The 16809-nt window shown below is 45.0% G+C and overlaps 1 protein-coding gene across 1 annotated transcript; it reads right to left on the bottom strand.

Moving 5' to 3' along the window:
* Positions 1–239: 239 nt before the first annotated feature.
* Positions 240–16571, bottom strand: LOC147889669 (uncharacterized). The gene is made up of 5 exons (XM_087391492.1): positions 16100–16571; positions 14631–15357; positions 1524–1887; positions 945–1399; positions 240–843 (listed from the first exon to the last, which is right to left on the bottom strand). Exons 1-4 carry the CDS (start codon positions 16410–16412, stop codon positions 1352–1354), a joined length of 1452 nt encoding a protein of 483 aa, XP_087247618.1. The 5' UTR covers positions 16413–16571; the 3' UTR covers positions 240–843; positions 945–1351.
* Positions 16572–16809: the final 238 nt, after the last annotated feature.

The raw sequence follows: 16809 nt of genomic DNA, 5'->3' as shown, positions 1-16809 counted from the left end.
GTGCGTCAATGACATTACAAATAGATAATTTGTTGACACATGTAGTTGATGCTCCAAAGGAAAACCTCATCAAATACAAAAGGAGACCTTGATCAAAAAAACATGATATTAGACTGAACTGCAACACCGAACAGTAGGGTTGCACAGCATGAATCATAAAAGTTCAAAAGTTAACCAAGCTACTACACCAAACAGTGAGTTGCACAGCAGGAATCATAAAAGCTAAAACGTTAACCCCTCCACAACACATAAAATTGACATTCTGTACAGGATTCAAACACAACCTCAGCATTTGAAAGATTGAAGTTACCCACCCAGATCATAAATGCAAGAGATATGGGCAGACACCTAGCCTAGGGTAGCTTTATTTTTGAATATTAGCAAATATACAGAGAGTGACTGTCTTTCAGCAGCCTCTGATAATTGATACATCCGTAATAGTAATAAATCCCAGTGACAAGAAAACATTTAGAAAGCTACCACTGCCAACTTACTGAGTCACGACGCTCTACATATTTTTTGTCCTCCATAAAACCAAACATAACAGCCTAATCACAATTCCACTGCAAAATACACTCCACAACTCCCTTTTGAGGGCAAGCAAATCTCGCAGCAGCAGCATGCTAAGAGCTCATCGCAATTCAAAACTTTGTTGATACCGCATTTGTTGATACCACCAAGTAATCCTGGATGCATCGCTAAGCTGTTAATGCAACCAAAAGTACAGCAAATTTGGTCAAGGCCAATAGGTCTCTCCACGGTATCCGGAAGTAAGCATATAAGGTGACATGGCCCATGATTCTCACAAATGACTTGCTAGTGCTCCAAAGACACTTGTGCTGCCTGCAAACAATGTGAACAGAATGACCACCGCTTAAGAGTGAGACAAATTAATGAGGCAGAGGGGGGAAAGCCCTACTACTGAAGTTAAATAGTAGGCTTACCTTGCTTCGTGTGAAAGAGAAGCATATTTAGCCCAGTTGGGCTAGAAACCTTCCACAACTTCAGGGAGTGAGGGTGTTTTTACAGCTTCATCTGCCCATACTCCACCAAAGAGTTGTTTCTACCAAACTCTACTTCCCAAATCTCAGAAATAATGACACTGAGGAAATCCTGTTTAGCAAAGCAAGGGGAACAGGTGTTGAGATGATATGGTGAGTAAAGGTGATTCCAATCACCAAGCCTTACACTCCCATAATTCCTGCAATCTTCCTCAGTGTTTTGCCTGCAATGATCCTGCCAGCAGCTTGCAAGATAGTTTACAAAATGACAGAGCATAGCAGAGCCTTGAGACAATTCAGTGGCGTGGCTCTGCATACAAGGCCAGCAGGTGCAGGCAGGGCCCGGTGCCTCAACGGCGCCGAGCTTGGCTGAAACTTCTTTCAGACTGTAAATGAGGCTGCCAAATTCAAAATCGAAAAGTTGTATTACATAATTGACATGCTTGCAGAAAAAGAATTTGGCCATAGGCAAAGTATGAAAAGGAAACCTTAACCGAAAGAATTATTTCATCGCACACAAACCTGGGAAACTGACTGTTGGAATTGCTCTTGTGGATGGACATATGTCATGGTGGGACCAGGACACGTGAATTGGGGTGGATGCATATACACCCCTGATCCAGAATGAGGACCCAAATGCCCTGGGTTAAAGGCCCCCATCATTGGATCTGGATGGCCATAACCTAAGGAGTTTGAGGATCCGGCCCATGGACCCCTCATGGGCTGTGTCACCCGAGGCAATGGAGGATCAACACAGATTGGGGGCCTCACGGAACCGCCTAATTGTGGAAACTCAGTATTGTAATTGACTAGAGGCGTATAGACTGCCTGCATTCCGAAGGGTCCTGGATTTATACCAAAGCCAGGATCAAAGCGTTGCATGTATCTGAAATTCAAAAAAGTATGTATTAGCTACAGAATACCATTAAAATGTGTTCACCAAGACCAAGACCTCTCTCTCTCTCTCTCTCTCTCTCTCTCTCTCTCTCTCTCTCTCTCTCCCCCCCCCCCCAATTAGCTACAGACTGCAGAAGACTTGAAGTATGCTTTACATATCATAACAGCAACTTGTGACCAAAACACCTCCCTCTCTCTCTCTCTCTCTCTCTCTCTCTCTCTCTCTCTCTCTCTCTGAGCTTGGGCCTATGCACCTGCTAGCGTTGGCACCTGTCCCGCTAGTTCAATTGCTGGCCAACCAATTCTCTATCACAAGTCTTTTGAGTTGCTCTCGCCATCGCCAACGTTGTTGCCATTGCGTTGTTTGCCATCGTATTTGGTTGATGTTACAGATTCATTCGATGCCTCTCGAGACAACAAGATCACATGATGCAGATGAGGCTCCTAACAATGGAGTCACGAAGAAGATTGAGTTCTTTTTTGATCCGGGTGGTGCGACTGGTCATGATATTCATGATATGTCATCACTGGACATTCAGCCCACTCGTGGCATGCGAGGTCATAGACCTACGATTTTCATGCATGTGAGCATCCTTGTGGAAATGCTCCTGTGGACGAAGACGAAATTTATTGGGATGCCCAGCCAACACTTTATACCATCTCTCTTCATGCCTTGATGGGTGCTAAAAGTGCTGAAACTATCAGATTGAAAGGGCAAGTTAATGGCAGGACTGTTCACATGCTTGTGGACAGCAGTAGCACTCAGTTTTGAGGACCTCAAACATGCCTTGAGTAATGCACCTATACTAGTAGTGTGCCCTGATTTTTCACGCCCTTTCATTGTAGAGACAGATGCAAGTGGCAAAGGACTGGGGGCTGTTCTGCAACAGCAACATGGAGTTATAGCTTTCGAGGGCAGATAATTTACAGCTGGACTATCATATTTATGATAAGGAAATGCTGGCCATACTACATGCTTTCGAGAAATGGCACCACTACCTGTACAGTAGCAGCATTAAGGTTAAGACGGATCATAGGACACTCAAGTACTTCTTACGCAGCGCAATTTGTCCATGAAGCAGAAGAGGTGGATGGCTGCAGTCCCAGTCTTACGATTTTAACATTGAGTACAGGAAGGGGAAAGAAAATGTCGTTGCCGATGCTTTGTCTAGAATGTGGGCTTGCAGTCTACTTGCCGTTTCCACCATCTATCAAGATTGGATTCATGGGATTCAGGAAGAGTATACGCAGGATTCGAAGGCAGCTCCCATATTTCTGGAGTTACAAGAGCCTTCAAACCAAGGGCATGCGCATGCTGAATTTAAGCTTCATAATGGGCTGTTGTACCGCAAGGATAGAGTGCCACATTCAAAGTATAAACGGCTGGTTTTGTAGGGAATGCAGATGCACTCATCTCCTACATCAGGACATGCTGGTATCACTATGGGATGGCATGTGGCGGGATGTGGTTAAATGTCACTGAATGCTTGCCTTGCCAACAGAATAAGGTGGACAGCCATCTACCTGCAGGTCTCTTACAGCCTCTCCCTATTCAAGAAGTCAAATGGACTCATATCGCTATTGATTTCATCACAAGGTTGCCTTCTTCTGCAACAAGACTGCTCCTAACTGACAGTAAACTCCCCTAATTTGACAGAATGTGCAGGAAAGTTGAGTAGTGAAGTACCTTATGTGTTAGGAAAAAGGTAGGAGTGGAAGGTCAAGGGCTGGACGTACAACAAAGACTTGTGAGGGGCTGCACAAGGACAGGAGGAAGTCAATCCTTTTTAGAATTCAGCTGAGTATTGAACTCTTGCTGTAATTTCTATTTCAGCAATGAAGTACAAGTCATGAATTGTCTTGCCAAGTACAACTAGAGCCCTTATATAGGTATGGCCCAGGGTAGTGGGATTACCTCCTAGGATGCCACGTGGCAACTTATGGTATCCCCTAAGAAAAGAAGAAAACACTTACAAGTCAATAAAGGCCTTTCTGTAGGAAAGGTCACCTCCCCATCTGTAAGCCCCCAAATGAGGAGAGCGTGGGGGAGGGAGACCTAGGGCAGAAGATGCCCGGAGAAGAGAGAGACAGCAGCAAGTCAGCAAACAGAGGAGCAGCAGGAGCACTAGAAGCCTGATCTTTGGGCCTACATCCAGGAGGCAAAGCAGGGCCAGAGTTGCTGCAGACTAAGCTCACTTGGGGCTGAGCCTAGGCTGTCTACTAGGGCAGCAAGGTGCTGAGATCTTTGGACGGAAAGTCTACTTACGCTCGAGGTGGAGCACGCGGTCTCGAGTCTAGAGATATCCAGCAGATAGGATTAGGACCTTGTGGTAAGATCAGAGGACCACACCATTGGTGGGACTCTGGATCTATCTCTTTTGTATTGTGTCCATAGTTTTGGATGGAAATATATATTTTGGTGGTTTCTCTATCTGGCTGGTTCATTGTCTATTGATGAGTCTGCACACCTATTTTATGCACATTAAGTAAAGAAGTTTGTGATTCTACATCCCACACGCACACTGTGTGAGCTCCTGGGCATTACTATAAGTCTTCCGCTGTGCGTACCCTCTGTTGGGTGATTTCTAACATGGTATCAGAGCCCAAGTAGGAGGCTCAAAGGTGTGGGAGCCTGAAGATAGGGACCTTGCTAAAGGACGACCCTGATTCAGATGCTCTTGGGAATCGACTTCCACGACTGGAGGATTGTGCCCTTGCGAGAAGGAGGGTGACTCAGGTTCAGTCAAGTGCGTTTAAAGTTCACGGTCCAGGTTTTCTGGAGATGTACTTTTGTTACAAACCTTGCCAAAGGAAGGACGGGTTGAAACAGACCCTCAGAGCATGGTGCCTAGAAGACTCCAGGTTGTTCACTCATTATGAGGGGGACAACTAGAAGATCGTGATGGCTGGATTGCTCGAGTTCGAAGGCGGGAACGTGACTGGAGGAGGTGCCAGGAGCTGCTACCAGAGATGGACCTGTGTACCAAGATGGTGTGCGGAAGCGGAACCAGACCTGGTGGAGCAGGAGCCACTAGATGAAAAGCCAAGAAAAGATTTCGACATCGAAGAGTTTCGGAGGACTACAACCAGGGAGTTACTGGAGCATCGTCATCGACGTGTTGGCATTGGGCCGAGATGTGTCGGTGAGAGGGGGTGTTGGAAAGGTCACCTCCCCATCTGTAAGCCCCCAAATGAGGAGAGCGTGGGGGAGGGAGACCTAGGGTAGAAGATGCCCATAGAAGGGGGCTGTCACATGGGCAGCACCTCACAAGAGAAGAAGGCTGCAACAGATGGCGCGAACTACAGTGCAGATGGCGGGGCATCCAAGTGATGGAGCAGGCTTGGAAGTGGGCAGATCAGAGTGGCGCAGCAGAGGCGGGACCGACCAGCACATGGGTCGGCAAGGAGAGAGACAGCCAACCAGGCCTTATATAGGGCTAACCTACGGGCTAGGTCCTTGCCTAGATTGGAGAGCCAAAAGCCCTAAAAGTGTGGGCCATAAAGGCCTAGTTTTGTGAGCCCTTAAAGGGCTGGACCAGCAGCAGACTGGTCGGCCAGTCTGGTTGGCCAGTACGAGGCTGGCTGGTCGGTTTTCTCAGCAGGCCTTAGGGCATATATAAGGAGAGGCTCTTGGCCTCATTTCAGCATCCAGCAAGTCAGCAAACAGAGGAGCAGCAGGAGCAGCAGAAGCCTGATCTTTGGGCCTACATCCAAGAGGCAAAGCAGGACCAGAGTTGCTGCAGACTGAGCTCACTTGGGGCTGAGCCTAGGCTTTCTACTAGGGCAGCAAGGTGCTGAGATCTTTGGACGGAAAGTCTACTTACGCTCGAGGTGGAGCACGCGGGCTCGAGTCTAGAGATATCCAGCAGATAGGAGGAGGACCTTGTGGTAAGATCAGAGGACCACACCATTGGTGGGACTCTGGATCTCTCTATTTTGTATTGTGTCCATAGTTTTGGACGGAAATATATATTTTGGTGGTTTCTCTATCTGGCTGGTTCATTGATGAGTCTGCACACCTATTTTATGCACATTAAGTAAAGAAGTTTGTGATTCCACATCCCACACGCACACTGTGTGAGCTCCTAGGCATTACTATAAGTCTTCCGCTGTGCGTACCCTCTGTTGGGTCATTTCTAACACTTTCTACTAACTTTTAGCCTAAGTAAAAAGTAACCCTCTTTTACAATCCTCCCTCCTCAAATTTGAAAAGGCTGTAACTTGGACATACAATGCTCCTTGTAAACCTGAACAGCTCAATTCTGGTCACATCAACTGATCAATGAGACTCAGTCAAATACCTCCCTGTAGGCATGCTGATCTGTAAATGGATCATATAATATTCCCAAGAAATCAAGCAATTGGGTGGAAGAGCTATGCTGTCCAATATAGCAGATCTGATCGTATAATCCAGTGAGAGACATGCTGATAGTGAATGCTGGCTGCAGCATGTCCATATATGCTATATAGCAAGAGAAAATCAAATCTGCTCATAAAGACTCAATTTTGGCCATAGAATTCAGCTAAGCAAATTGTCCTCATCAGGTAGACCTCTCCATTTGATAAGATATTCCATGTAGGACTTGTTCCTCAACACATGATCTCTAAATCCAAGGATCTTCTCAGGTATATACTCAATTTGGGAGGTAGCTCTTCCATAACTTGCTCCTTAGGTCCCAAATACTTCTTGAGCAGTGATACATGGAATACTTTGTGTATTCTAGGATGGTGGGAGCTCCAACTCATAAGCCACTTCCCCAACTTTCCTCAAAACCTTGTAAGGTCCATAATACCTATGAGCAAGTTTAACATTGGTATTACCTTTCAAAGAAGCATGCCTAGACTTATGTAATCTGAGAAATACATAATTCCCTTCTTCAAAATGAAGATCTCTCCTATGCTCATCAGCATAATCCTTCATCCTTGCTTGGGCCCTTACCATATTATCTTTACATTGCTGTAATAGAGCAGTCATGTGAGCCAAATCATCCTTGGCTTGTTGGTTTGTCAATGCTTGATCGATAATGGTTGATGGGACATGAGCTTTACAGCCAAACATGGCTTCAAAAGGGCTCATACCAATTGAAGTATGCAACCATTGCTGGCTGGTATTATAACAAAATTCAGCTAGATGCAACCATTGATCCCACGATGCTTGGGTCTCAAAGCAAAAATGCCTTAGATACTCTTCCCATCAGTTTGAGGGTGCTCTGCTATACTTGGGGTAAGAAGTGTTCCCATGGAACTGAAAAGCTCTTGCCAAAAATGCCCCATGAACTTAGCATCACGATCACTCACAATCTCCTGAGGAAGTCCATGTAATTTAAACACATTCTCCATGAATTGCTTAGCCACCTTGGAAGCTGTAAATTGGGTCTTAGTCGGAATGAGTGGGCAGCTTTAGTAAGTCTATCAACAACCACAAAGATATTGTTCCAACCCTTAGAGGTCATTGGTAGACCTGTAATAAAGTCCATGCTGATATGTGTCCATTTACCTTGAGGTATAGGTAGAGGTTGTCGTAGACCAGCTGGCCTGAAATTCAACTCCCTGTTTTGTTGACAGGGTTTACAGCTTTGAAAAATAAGCAAGAACATCCTTCCAAAGCCCCTTCCAGTAAACCTTATCATACGTTGAGGCCTATATGCCCAGCCATAGGAGATGAGTGAAATTCCTGCAAGATTAGCAGCTTATAGGAGGAATTTTCAGTAAGAAATATTCTATCATTATACCACAAGAGCCCATTGTGCAACTTGAAATTGGGATATTGCTGATAGTCAGGATCTTGCAAGTCTTGGAACATAGCAGCTGCTTGAGGATCATTGAGATACTCTTCTTGAATGCCATGGATCCAATCTTTATAAACCTCAGTAATAGATGATAAAGTACAAGCCCATATCCTAGAAAGAGAATCTGCCACAATATTTTCTTTGCCCATCTTGTAATCTATGTCAAAGTCATAGTTTTGCACAATGGATAGCCATCTCCTTTGCTTGGGTGATAGAGAAGACTGAGATAGAAAATATCTGAGAGTCTTATGATCAGTCTTGACCTTGAAATGGCTGCCATAAATGTAGTGGTGCCACTTTTTTATAACATGAAGTATTGCCAACATCTCTTGGTCATAAATGTGGAAACTTGACTCTTTGTCATCCAATTTCCGACTTTCAAAGGCAATAACTCCATGATTCTGCTTTAGGACAGCTCCATTGCCCCTTCCACTAGCATCAGCCTCAATTATAAAAGGTTGAGAGAAATCAGGACATACCAAGATAGGCGCTGAAGTTAATGCCTCCTTTAATGCTTCAAAGCTCTTATTTCCACTGTCAGACCATTGGAAAGCATTCTTTTTTAGAAGATCAGTGAGAGGAGCTGCCAATTTGGCAAAATGCCTTGTAAACCTTCTATAAAATGATGCTAGACCAAGGAACCCTATCAGCTAGCTGATATTCTGAGGTATAGGCCAATCCTTTACACACTTTACCTTGCTGGGATCCACCTTAATGCCACTACTGCTGATAATATGGCCCAAATATTCCACTTCTTCAGCCATGAGAGTGCATTTACTTGATTTGGCATACAACTCGTGTGCCCTCAATACTTCCAATACTTGCTGGACATGCAATAAATGCTCTTCTTTTGTTTTGATGTAGACCAGTATATCATCAAAGAATACCAACACACATTTATAGAGGAAAGGCTGCAATACCTTGTTCATTAGGGCCTGGAAAGTTGCAAGTGCATTGGTTAGGCCAAATGTCATCACTTTGAATTGATAAAGCCCATGTTCTGTCCTGAAGGCAGTTTTATGTTCATCTCCAATAAGGATGATAGCCTGACCTTAAGTCAATCTTTGTGAAGTACTTTGCCCCTCTAAGCTCATCCAGTAGATCATCAATTCTAGGGATAGGAAACCTATTCATCCCTGTAATCAATACACATTCTAAATGAGCCATCCTTTAATAACACAGGAGAGGCAAAGGGTGACTGACTGTGTGTAATAAATTCCTTGTCAAGGGCACGGGCACTAGTCTTCAGTTTTCTTTTGCTTTTCATCCCTAGACAGATACTGACAATTTCCTGAGGGAAGCCATGATGATCAAAAACATGCTGAATAAATTGCCAAGCAACCTGTGATACTGAATACTGGGTCTTAGTGGATATGAAATGAGCATGTTTTGTCATTCTGTCCACCACCACATAAATGCTATCCCATTCCTTCTCTGAAGATGTAACAGAGGGTTACTTTTTACTTAGGCTAAAAGTTAGTAGAAAGGCCTTTATTGGCTTGTAAGTGTTTTCTTCCTTTTTTTAGGGGATACCATAAGTTGCCACGTGGCATCCTAGGAGGTAATCCCATAAGCAATACTGCTTTGCACTACCCTAGGCCATACCTAGACAAGAAGTTTGTCCACCTCATATGCTTCTCGGACAGCTTGGATTCCGTCAAAAAGCAACGCAAGGACTAATGATTTGTTTTTGCCATAAAATCAGCTCCTAGAAGATAATGTTTCCAAGTGGACAAGGCATGAAGTACAACCAACATCTCCTTCTCATAAATCTGTAGCTTGATGTAATATGCGACTCTCTACAAGGTGCCCATCTGGTGTCAAAATAGCTCCAATACCATTCTTACCACACGCATCTACGTGCACATGAAAATATTTTTGTAAATCTAGCAAAATCAGCACCGGATCTGTTATAAGCTTGTCTTTCACCTCATATGCTTCTCAGACAGCTTGGATTGCGTCAAAAAGCAACACAAGGACTGATGATCCGTTTTTGCCATAAAATCAACTCTTAGAAGATAATGTTTGCAAGTGGACAAGGCATGAAGTACAGCCAACATCTCCATCTCATAAATCTGTAGCTGGCTGTAATATGCGACTCTCTACAAGGTGCCCATCCTGTGTCAGAACAGCTCCAATATCATTCTTACCACAGGCATCTGCATGCACATGAAAAGATTTTCGTAAATCAGGCAAACTCAGCGAAAAGGATACAGCATACAATCCAGTAAATATGTTTCACAGGGAAAGATCTTTGACTCTCACGGAAGAGGAATGTCTTCCTTGTATTGGGTGCTTCATTGTGGCAGGCTGCAAGAGTCATTGTGAAGATTTAAGCACCTATTTTGAAGATCCTTAGTCTAACTGATCGGGAAGAAAATGGGCTCACTAATCAAATGGTGCAGAAGATGCAAACGATAGATGGAGTTGACTCTTCAAAGTTGACAAATGTCAAATCTTTATTTGTTGATAAATGGGGCACAATGCACTCTCCATTGCATGCAGTAGGTTTTGTTCTCCATCCTATTTAAAGAGAAAAAAATCAAGATGGTGACAAGGAGGCGTTTTAGAGCGATACACGAAGTATGATGTTAAGAGCCAGGGCATCTTATGTTCTAGATGAATCCAAGAACATGCCCAAATTCATTCTCTAAAAACACAACATAGTGCAATTTCAATCTCATGATAGTCACTCATAAGGTTGAAAAACATAGACTCCATCACGCATACAACTACTATGATATCCCCACTAATGTCATTAGCGCCCAATAGTGGGTGTAGACCGCAGTATAAAAATATGATGTCACACATACAAATCCACACACCCACATACTTGAGCATCCCTTTAAACAAAGTCTTCGTACTGAGTTTTTGTGGGCACTCCGGAGGTGAAGGACAGACTCGGCCATGACGAAGGCTATCACTAAAGGAGAAGGCTAATCAAAAAGTAGTAAAAAATCCCTTCACTCAAGATACACTGCTTCTGAAGACTAAACGATTTCATTTCAGTCTCTCCTAAACGAGCATCCGGATCTAGCTAATAGGGCAACGCACCACTTACGATAGAAAGAATTATTGCAATACCGGCAAGTAACAACATGGACAAAAACCTCACAAGGTGAAATTTGCATCTAAAGAAGCAATAGGCTGCTTCCAACTGAAGAACGGAACTCAGAAAACATAGTGCCTATCGGTAATATGAAAAACTGAATACAAGAACCTCAAGCCGTCGTGTCTGAAGGACCGTGGCTGAGGTGAATCAAAAAGATGATTCCATGTAGAGAGACAGTAGAAAAGATAGCAGCAGAGGGAGCGTAACGCAGTCCTCCGTGTAGCTCAATGATGACGAGGATGATGAAGGCCTGGAGCTGCCCTAGGAAATGGCTGAAAACCAGCATGCTCTGAGGAAGGAACCTTCAGGCTATCTGGAATAGCAACATGATGAAGAAAAGGAGCTGATCTGGGGCAGAAGGAGCTGATCTGGAGCAGAGGAGCAAAAGGGGACAGATTTGGAGTAGGATGGGACCGATCTGGAGCAGAAGGAGCTGATCTGGAGTAGAGGAGCAGAAGGGGACAGATCTGGAGTAGGATGGGACAGATCTGGAGCAGAAGGAGCTGATCTGGAGCAGAGGAGCAGAAGGGGACAGATCTTGGAGTAGGATGGGACAGATCTGAAGCAGAAGGAGCTGATCTGGAGCAGAGGAGCAGAAGGGGACAGATCTTGGAGTAGGATGGGACAGATCTGGAGCAGAAGGGACAGAGCTGAAGTAGAGGAGCAGATCTGAGCAGAGGAGCAGAAGTTGGGACAGATCTGGAGGAGAGGATGGAGCAGCCAGGAGGCAGGAAGGAGAGGCAGAAGAGGAGGCAGCAGAGGAGGCAGAAGTGGAGGCAGCAGTGAAGGCAGATCTGAAGAGGAGAGGTAGATGGAGCAGGCGGGCCTGCAGCAAAAGATGGAGGAGATGAGGAGCAGCTGCAGGTCCTGTCCTGTCAAAGGAAGTGTGGGGGCAGAAGCCTTTTATAGGCCAGACCTAGCTGGTCGGCCAGCTGGTCGGTAGGTCTGCCAGCTGGTCGGCCAGCTGGTCGGTGGGCCTGCCAGCTGGTCGGCCAACTGGTCGGCCAGTTCTGGTCGGCCAGACCAGCTGGTCTTTCTGGCCACTTGGTTGGCTGAGATGGCTGGCCTTTTGGCTGGCCTGTGAGCTATTAGATTGCCCCATAAATTGGGGATTGCTTAGTTGCTGAATATGGGTCACATCTCCAAAATCAAGGAAAGGGGATTCGAGAAGATAAAAGTAACCTTGGATATGATCAACAAGGAAGGATGATGAGAGGCTGCTTGCTTTGCAAGAAATTACAGAGACAAAAAAGGGCAAGAAGTTGCAGCTTCAAGCAGCTCCATGCTTTTGGAGTTTGGAATCCCATGGCAAGGTAGATGAGGATGTTAGTGATGAGATGATGAGGACACGGAGAACGACACTGATGCTAATGATGATGATGGAGGATGCAGCTTGAGGCTTCAGCCTCATCAATTGTGAAGCATTTTAGCTTAATTTCAAGATCTGGCTACCTTTCTTGTATGGTATATCTTAGCCTTTTCTTTGATGTTTTGGTGTAGTACCTACTTCCAAGTTCCCACTACCTACTACCTTGTGTCTACAGATTATATGTTAGCGTGCCACTGTCCAGACTTCACAATGCACCACTGCATTATGCCACTTTGATGATTGATCTATCCCCACGTATCAGAGACTTTGAGTCTAAGACTCTTTTATGACTTTAAAATTACAAGTTTGAACTCTTAAGTTTGATGTTCCAAATTCTATAACACTCTGTCAGTTAAATGTTTTCAATGCATATTTTCCTGGTTTTTTGGGGGTAAAATTATAGTACGTATGATTCAATCCCAAGGGCAAAACCATACTCCAATCATTCTTCCGTGGCCGTAAGCATTTGCCATACGGTAACGTATCAACAAAACTATGGCCAAATCCATGTCTCGAGAATATGACATGCAAATGAAAAAACTAAGGCCGGATCCATACCACGAGAGTTGAAATCCAAGATCTAGGTGTGCTCGTGCGGAATCCGAAAATGTGAATCCACATATAGAAACTTGAATATTTAGATCCATATTCCAAGTGAGAATATGGAAAGATCTAGGTATGCATACATGGAGTTCAAGATACGGATGCTAGACACAAAATCCAAGATCCGAGTGTTAGACCTCGAAATCTTAGATTGTTAAAATCTCTAAAATAAGTCTGGACGCTGAATCCAAAACTTGAATGAAATGCTAGTGAGATTTGAACTATGATCAGTCATTCTTCTGTGGCCGTAAGCATTTGCCATATGGTAACGTATCAACAAAACTATGGCCAAATCCATGTCTCGAGAATATGACATGCAAATGAAAAAACTAAGGCCGGATCCATACCACGAGAGTTGAAATCCAGGATCTAGGTGTGCTCATGCGGAATCCGGAAGTGTGAGTCCACATGTAGAAACTTGAATATTCGAGATCCATATTCCAAGTGAGAAATCTAAGATCTAGGTATGCATACATGGAGTTCAAGATTCGGATGCTAGACACAAAATCCAAGATCCGAGTGTTAGACCTTGAATCTTAGATTGTTAAAATCTCTAAAAATAAGTTTGGACGCTGAATCCAAAACTTGGATGAAATGCTAGTGAGATTTGACTATGATCATTAATTGCTGACAGACATTAATTGCAGCTAGTGGCTTACTCCTACTACAGACATGGTGGATCACAGGTAGACTTGCCGAGAGCAACTATGGGCAAGCTCTGGTAGTATGGGAAACCATGGCTGATTGGGCACGAACACGTGGGAGAGAACCTTTAGCCCCTAGCTCGAGGACCCCTTCTATTTGGTTCACAAAATCTTATATATTAAATTTGGTGTATTGGAGGATCTCACATTGGAGGCAGAGGGTTTGCATGTCTTTGGCATCGTGTGAAATCGTGGATATGGTTTGATCTTTGGTGCTTTTATGCTCTGTGTCACATATGGTCATGAAGGTAAGGAAGCATAAGGAAGGAAGGGTGTATGTGAATCCTGGCTATGCAGAGTATGGGGTAAAGTTGTGTTCAAAAGACCACCCTGCAATGATCAAATCCAAGTATGGCTGAATGTACAGCAAGTGTATAGAGAGAGGGCATAACCAACAGGTTAATGGGGTTTTTAGGGGTACAAAACACGAGTGCATAGCGTCACCCTCATTGTCACTATCACCAAGTGGGCTAGATGTGGGAAAGGAGAGCAATAAGGACACGGTCAGTACCGAGCCGGCATAAAGAGAGAGGTACAGATAGGGGAGGAAGGCACATGCGGCCAGCAAAGGAAAAAAAAGGCATACGCATGGTTCTAGAAGAGTGCAGCTTCTCTCTTGTTCTCATTCTCACACGTTCTAGGAGTGTAACACTTACAGTTCTCTTCTTGGGGGAATTTGGGAGTTTTTTACCCGCTCAGGACTGCATACTATCATGTGCAATGGTAGACGCTCTAAGATTCGTGGATGATGTGCTAGACCATGAGGATGACCATCTTGAAGAACAGTACTCTCTCTCTCCCCCCCCCCCTTATTTTTGTCTCTGCTCCCTATTTTTGTGCAAACCTCTCTAACCCTTACTGTGTCCTCTCCAACCCTTATTTTTGTCTCTGCTCCCTATTTTTGTGCAAACCTCTCTAACCCTTACTGTGTCCTCTCTCTCTCTCTCTCTCTCTCTCTCTCTCTCTCTCTCTCTCTCATCACTATGATGTCAGATACAATTAAAAACTCTGCACCAGTGGTTTGAGTGTAGAAGCTATTTATGTGCAACACTGACTATGAGCTCAGTTCAAAGTACAGGAATGGGAAAAGACCATGCAAGACCAGAAAATAACACTGCAACATGAAGATTAATGAAAAGTGTTACTGATTTTCACCTGTCATAGCCGCGATCGTAGTCTGGATCCTTGCGATCCTTCTCTCGATCCTTGAAAATCGCCACTCTGTTGGTGTTAAATTTATACCTGACAGACAAATCCCGTTCTGCTTTCCCACTGGCGGTTCTTGCCAGCCCATCATTCAGCTCGCCACATGCGATAGTGTCGGCAGATTGCTCTAGTTTGTTGTCTACTCGAACAGAAGCGTTGGAAAATGTAGCATTGGAAAATACATCCAAATTCTGGGAAACCTCCAACGCTAAGGCTTCCTCATCTGTGAAATTCCCTGCCAAGTCACTACTGCAAAATATCCTCGCCCTAGCCTTGTTGTATTCCTCCTTCCTCTCCTCCACACTTTTAGATGGATTCAATCTGGATGACAAGTCATCTGAACCATTGTTTTCCCCATTTAGTCTTGAACCTCTTGAAGGTCTTCGCTTAAGTTCTACTTTGTGTTGAATTACATGCAGAGGCTTATCTTCCAATCGTGTGTCTGACGGGATATCAGCCAACCGCACCCTTGGAAACCTGCTTTCTGCCGTCTTCCTGGCAATGATGCGTGTTCCCTCAGGGGTGTTACAGTCAACCACTGATGATTGAAGGTTGTAATGCTGTACAACTCTATGAGCTGCAAGACGCAAATATGAAGATGGCATTGGTTGGAATTCAAGCTGCTGCATTTTGGGATTCCGCATAAACTTTTCAACCTCCTGCTCCAGCCTTAATACTGCATTAACAATTAGATATTGGTTCAGAAAAGGGCACAGGAGGGAGTGGGGAGGGGTGGCGGAGGGGGACGAGAGTGACAAAAGAACGAGGGGGACGAGAGAGAGACAAATGCACGCTCGTTCGCACATGCCCACACACACGCATGCACTAAGTTCTAACGCTTCTAAAGCGTAGTTTGAATGATAATAGAAGCACACAAAAGATTAGTACACAATCAGAAGCAGAAAGAGACAACAACAGTGTAAAGCTCAGGCCCATACTTGTGGTGCAAATTGCTTGTGACATGCCAGATATAACAAGAGACAACACCTGTCCGTATCCAATGATGCAACTAAATATCGCACGACGCGTCATATCAGAACAAAGTTGTCTCATACTTCGCATGTTAAGTTCTTATTATTCACCATGTTTCCAAATATTGTGGGGAATTGGCATCCAGGCTCAGGAAATACAAACACGTGCTCTCCGAAAACCCGCTACATATCCTCTAACCTCAGAACACAGCTTAGCATACAGCACTTATAAACAAGGACACCGTTTGTATTTAAGGAAAACACGAGAATAGCACATATAAAACGTGAAGGAAGCCAATAATTCAAACTAGGGCCGCGACGCCTCTGATTTTCAACGTCCACGAAGTAACGAACTCTACTGGAGGCCGGAAAACGCAAATACCATTTCAAGAATAATGGCAATTCGAATACATGTCCACGGTGCAGAGCATCAGAATTCCCACTTACTTGTCAGGCGATCTTTACCCCGAAGAGCTTCTCTCAAGAAACTATCGACCTCCCCGGCTTCCGCAGTCGACGCAAAAGCCCCATCGTCCACGGAATGAGCAGCCACAACCAGAGGTGCGACTTTCAGGCAGCCGGCTCCGCCATTGTCCGGGAGCGCGGGGGTGGAGGAAGCGAGCAGCTTCTTCATGCTTTCTTCCAAGTCGGCGAGTTCCCAGGAGTCGGGGGCGGGGTCGTCGTCGACGTCGTCGGAATCATCGCAGAGGCGGGCGAGGCGGGACTCGGCACCGAACTGCTCGAGGATCTGGGAGCCCATGGAGGGTGACGAGGGTCAGAGGGGAAGCATGAGGGTGAAGAAGGCAAGAAAGGATATGGCCATGGAGGGAGATCAGGCGATGAGAAGAAGAGTGTTAGGGCAAAACGCCATAGCCAAAAAGCTCAGAAAAACTTGGGTCCTCGCAGGCCCCCAAAAAAAAATGACTCGTTCACTTTGGCCCTCTTCTTCTTCTTCTTCTTCCTTCATGAATAGACACCTCCCCCCCTCCGTCCGATCTTTCCCCCTTTCCTTCATCCCCCACCGCCCGATCTTTCCCCTTCCTCACCGTCGATTTCCCCCCCTCCCTGCCGTCCGATCTTCCCCGTGTCACCCCCCACCTCCTCCACGTGTTGCGTCCACCTTCACTCCATCCCCCTTTCTTTTTGTATACACGCTC

Source organism: Dipteris shenzhenensis, chromosome 20 (assembly GCF_047967505.1).
Source record: "Dipteris shenzhenensis isolate YYH24624 ecotype China chromosome 20, Dip_SZ_1.0, whole genome shotgun sequence".
Taxonomy (NCBI): domain Eukaryota; kingdom Viridiplantae; phylum Streptophyta; class Polypodiopsida; order Gleicheniales; family Dipteridaceae; genus Dipteris; species Dipteris shenzhenensis.
Note: the sequence above shows the minus strand (reverse complement) of the source record. Positions and strands in the feature narration are given on the sequence as shown.

Coding starts and splice junctions, on each gene's coding strand:
- LOC147889669 (XM_087391492.1), bottom strand. CDS start 16,412: ATGGGCTCCCAGATCCTCGAGCAGTTCGGTGCCGAGTCCCGCCTCGCC. Junction 15,358..16,099: donor GGGTAAAGATCGCCTGACAA/GTAAGTGGGAAT, acceptor TTGTTAATGCAG/TATTAAGGCTGGAGCAGGAG. Junction 1,400..1,523: donor TCCAACAGTCAGTTTCCCAG/GTTTGTGTGCGA, acceptor TGAATTTGGCAG/CCTCATTTACAGTCTGAAAG.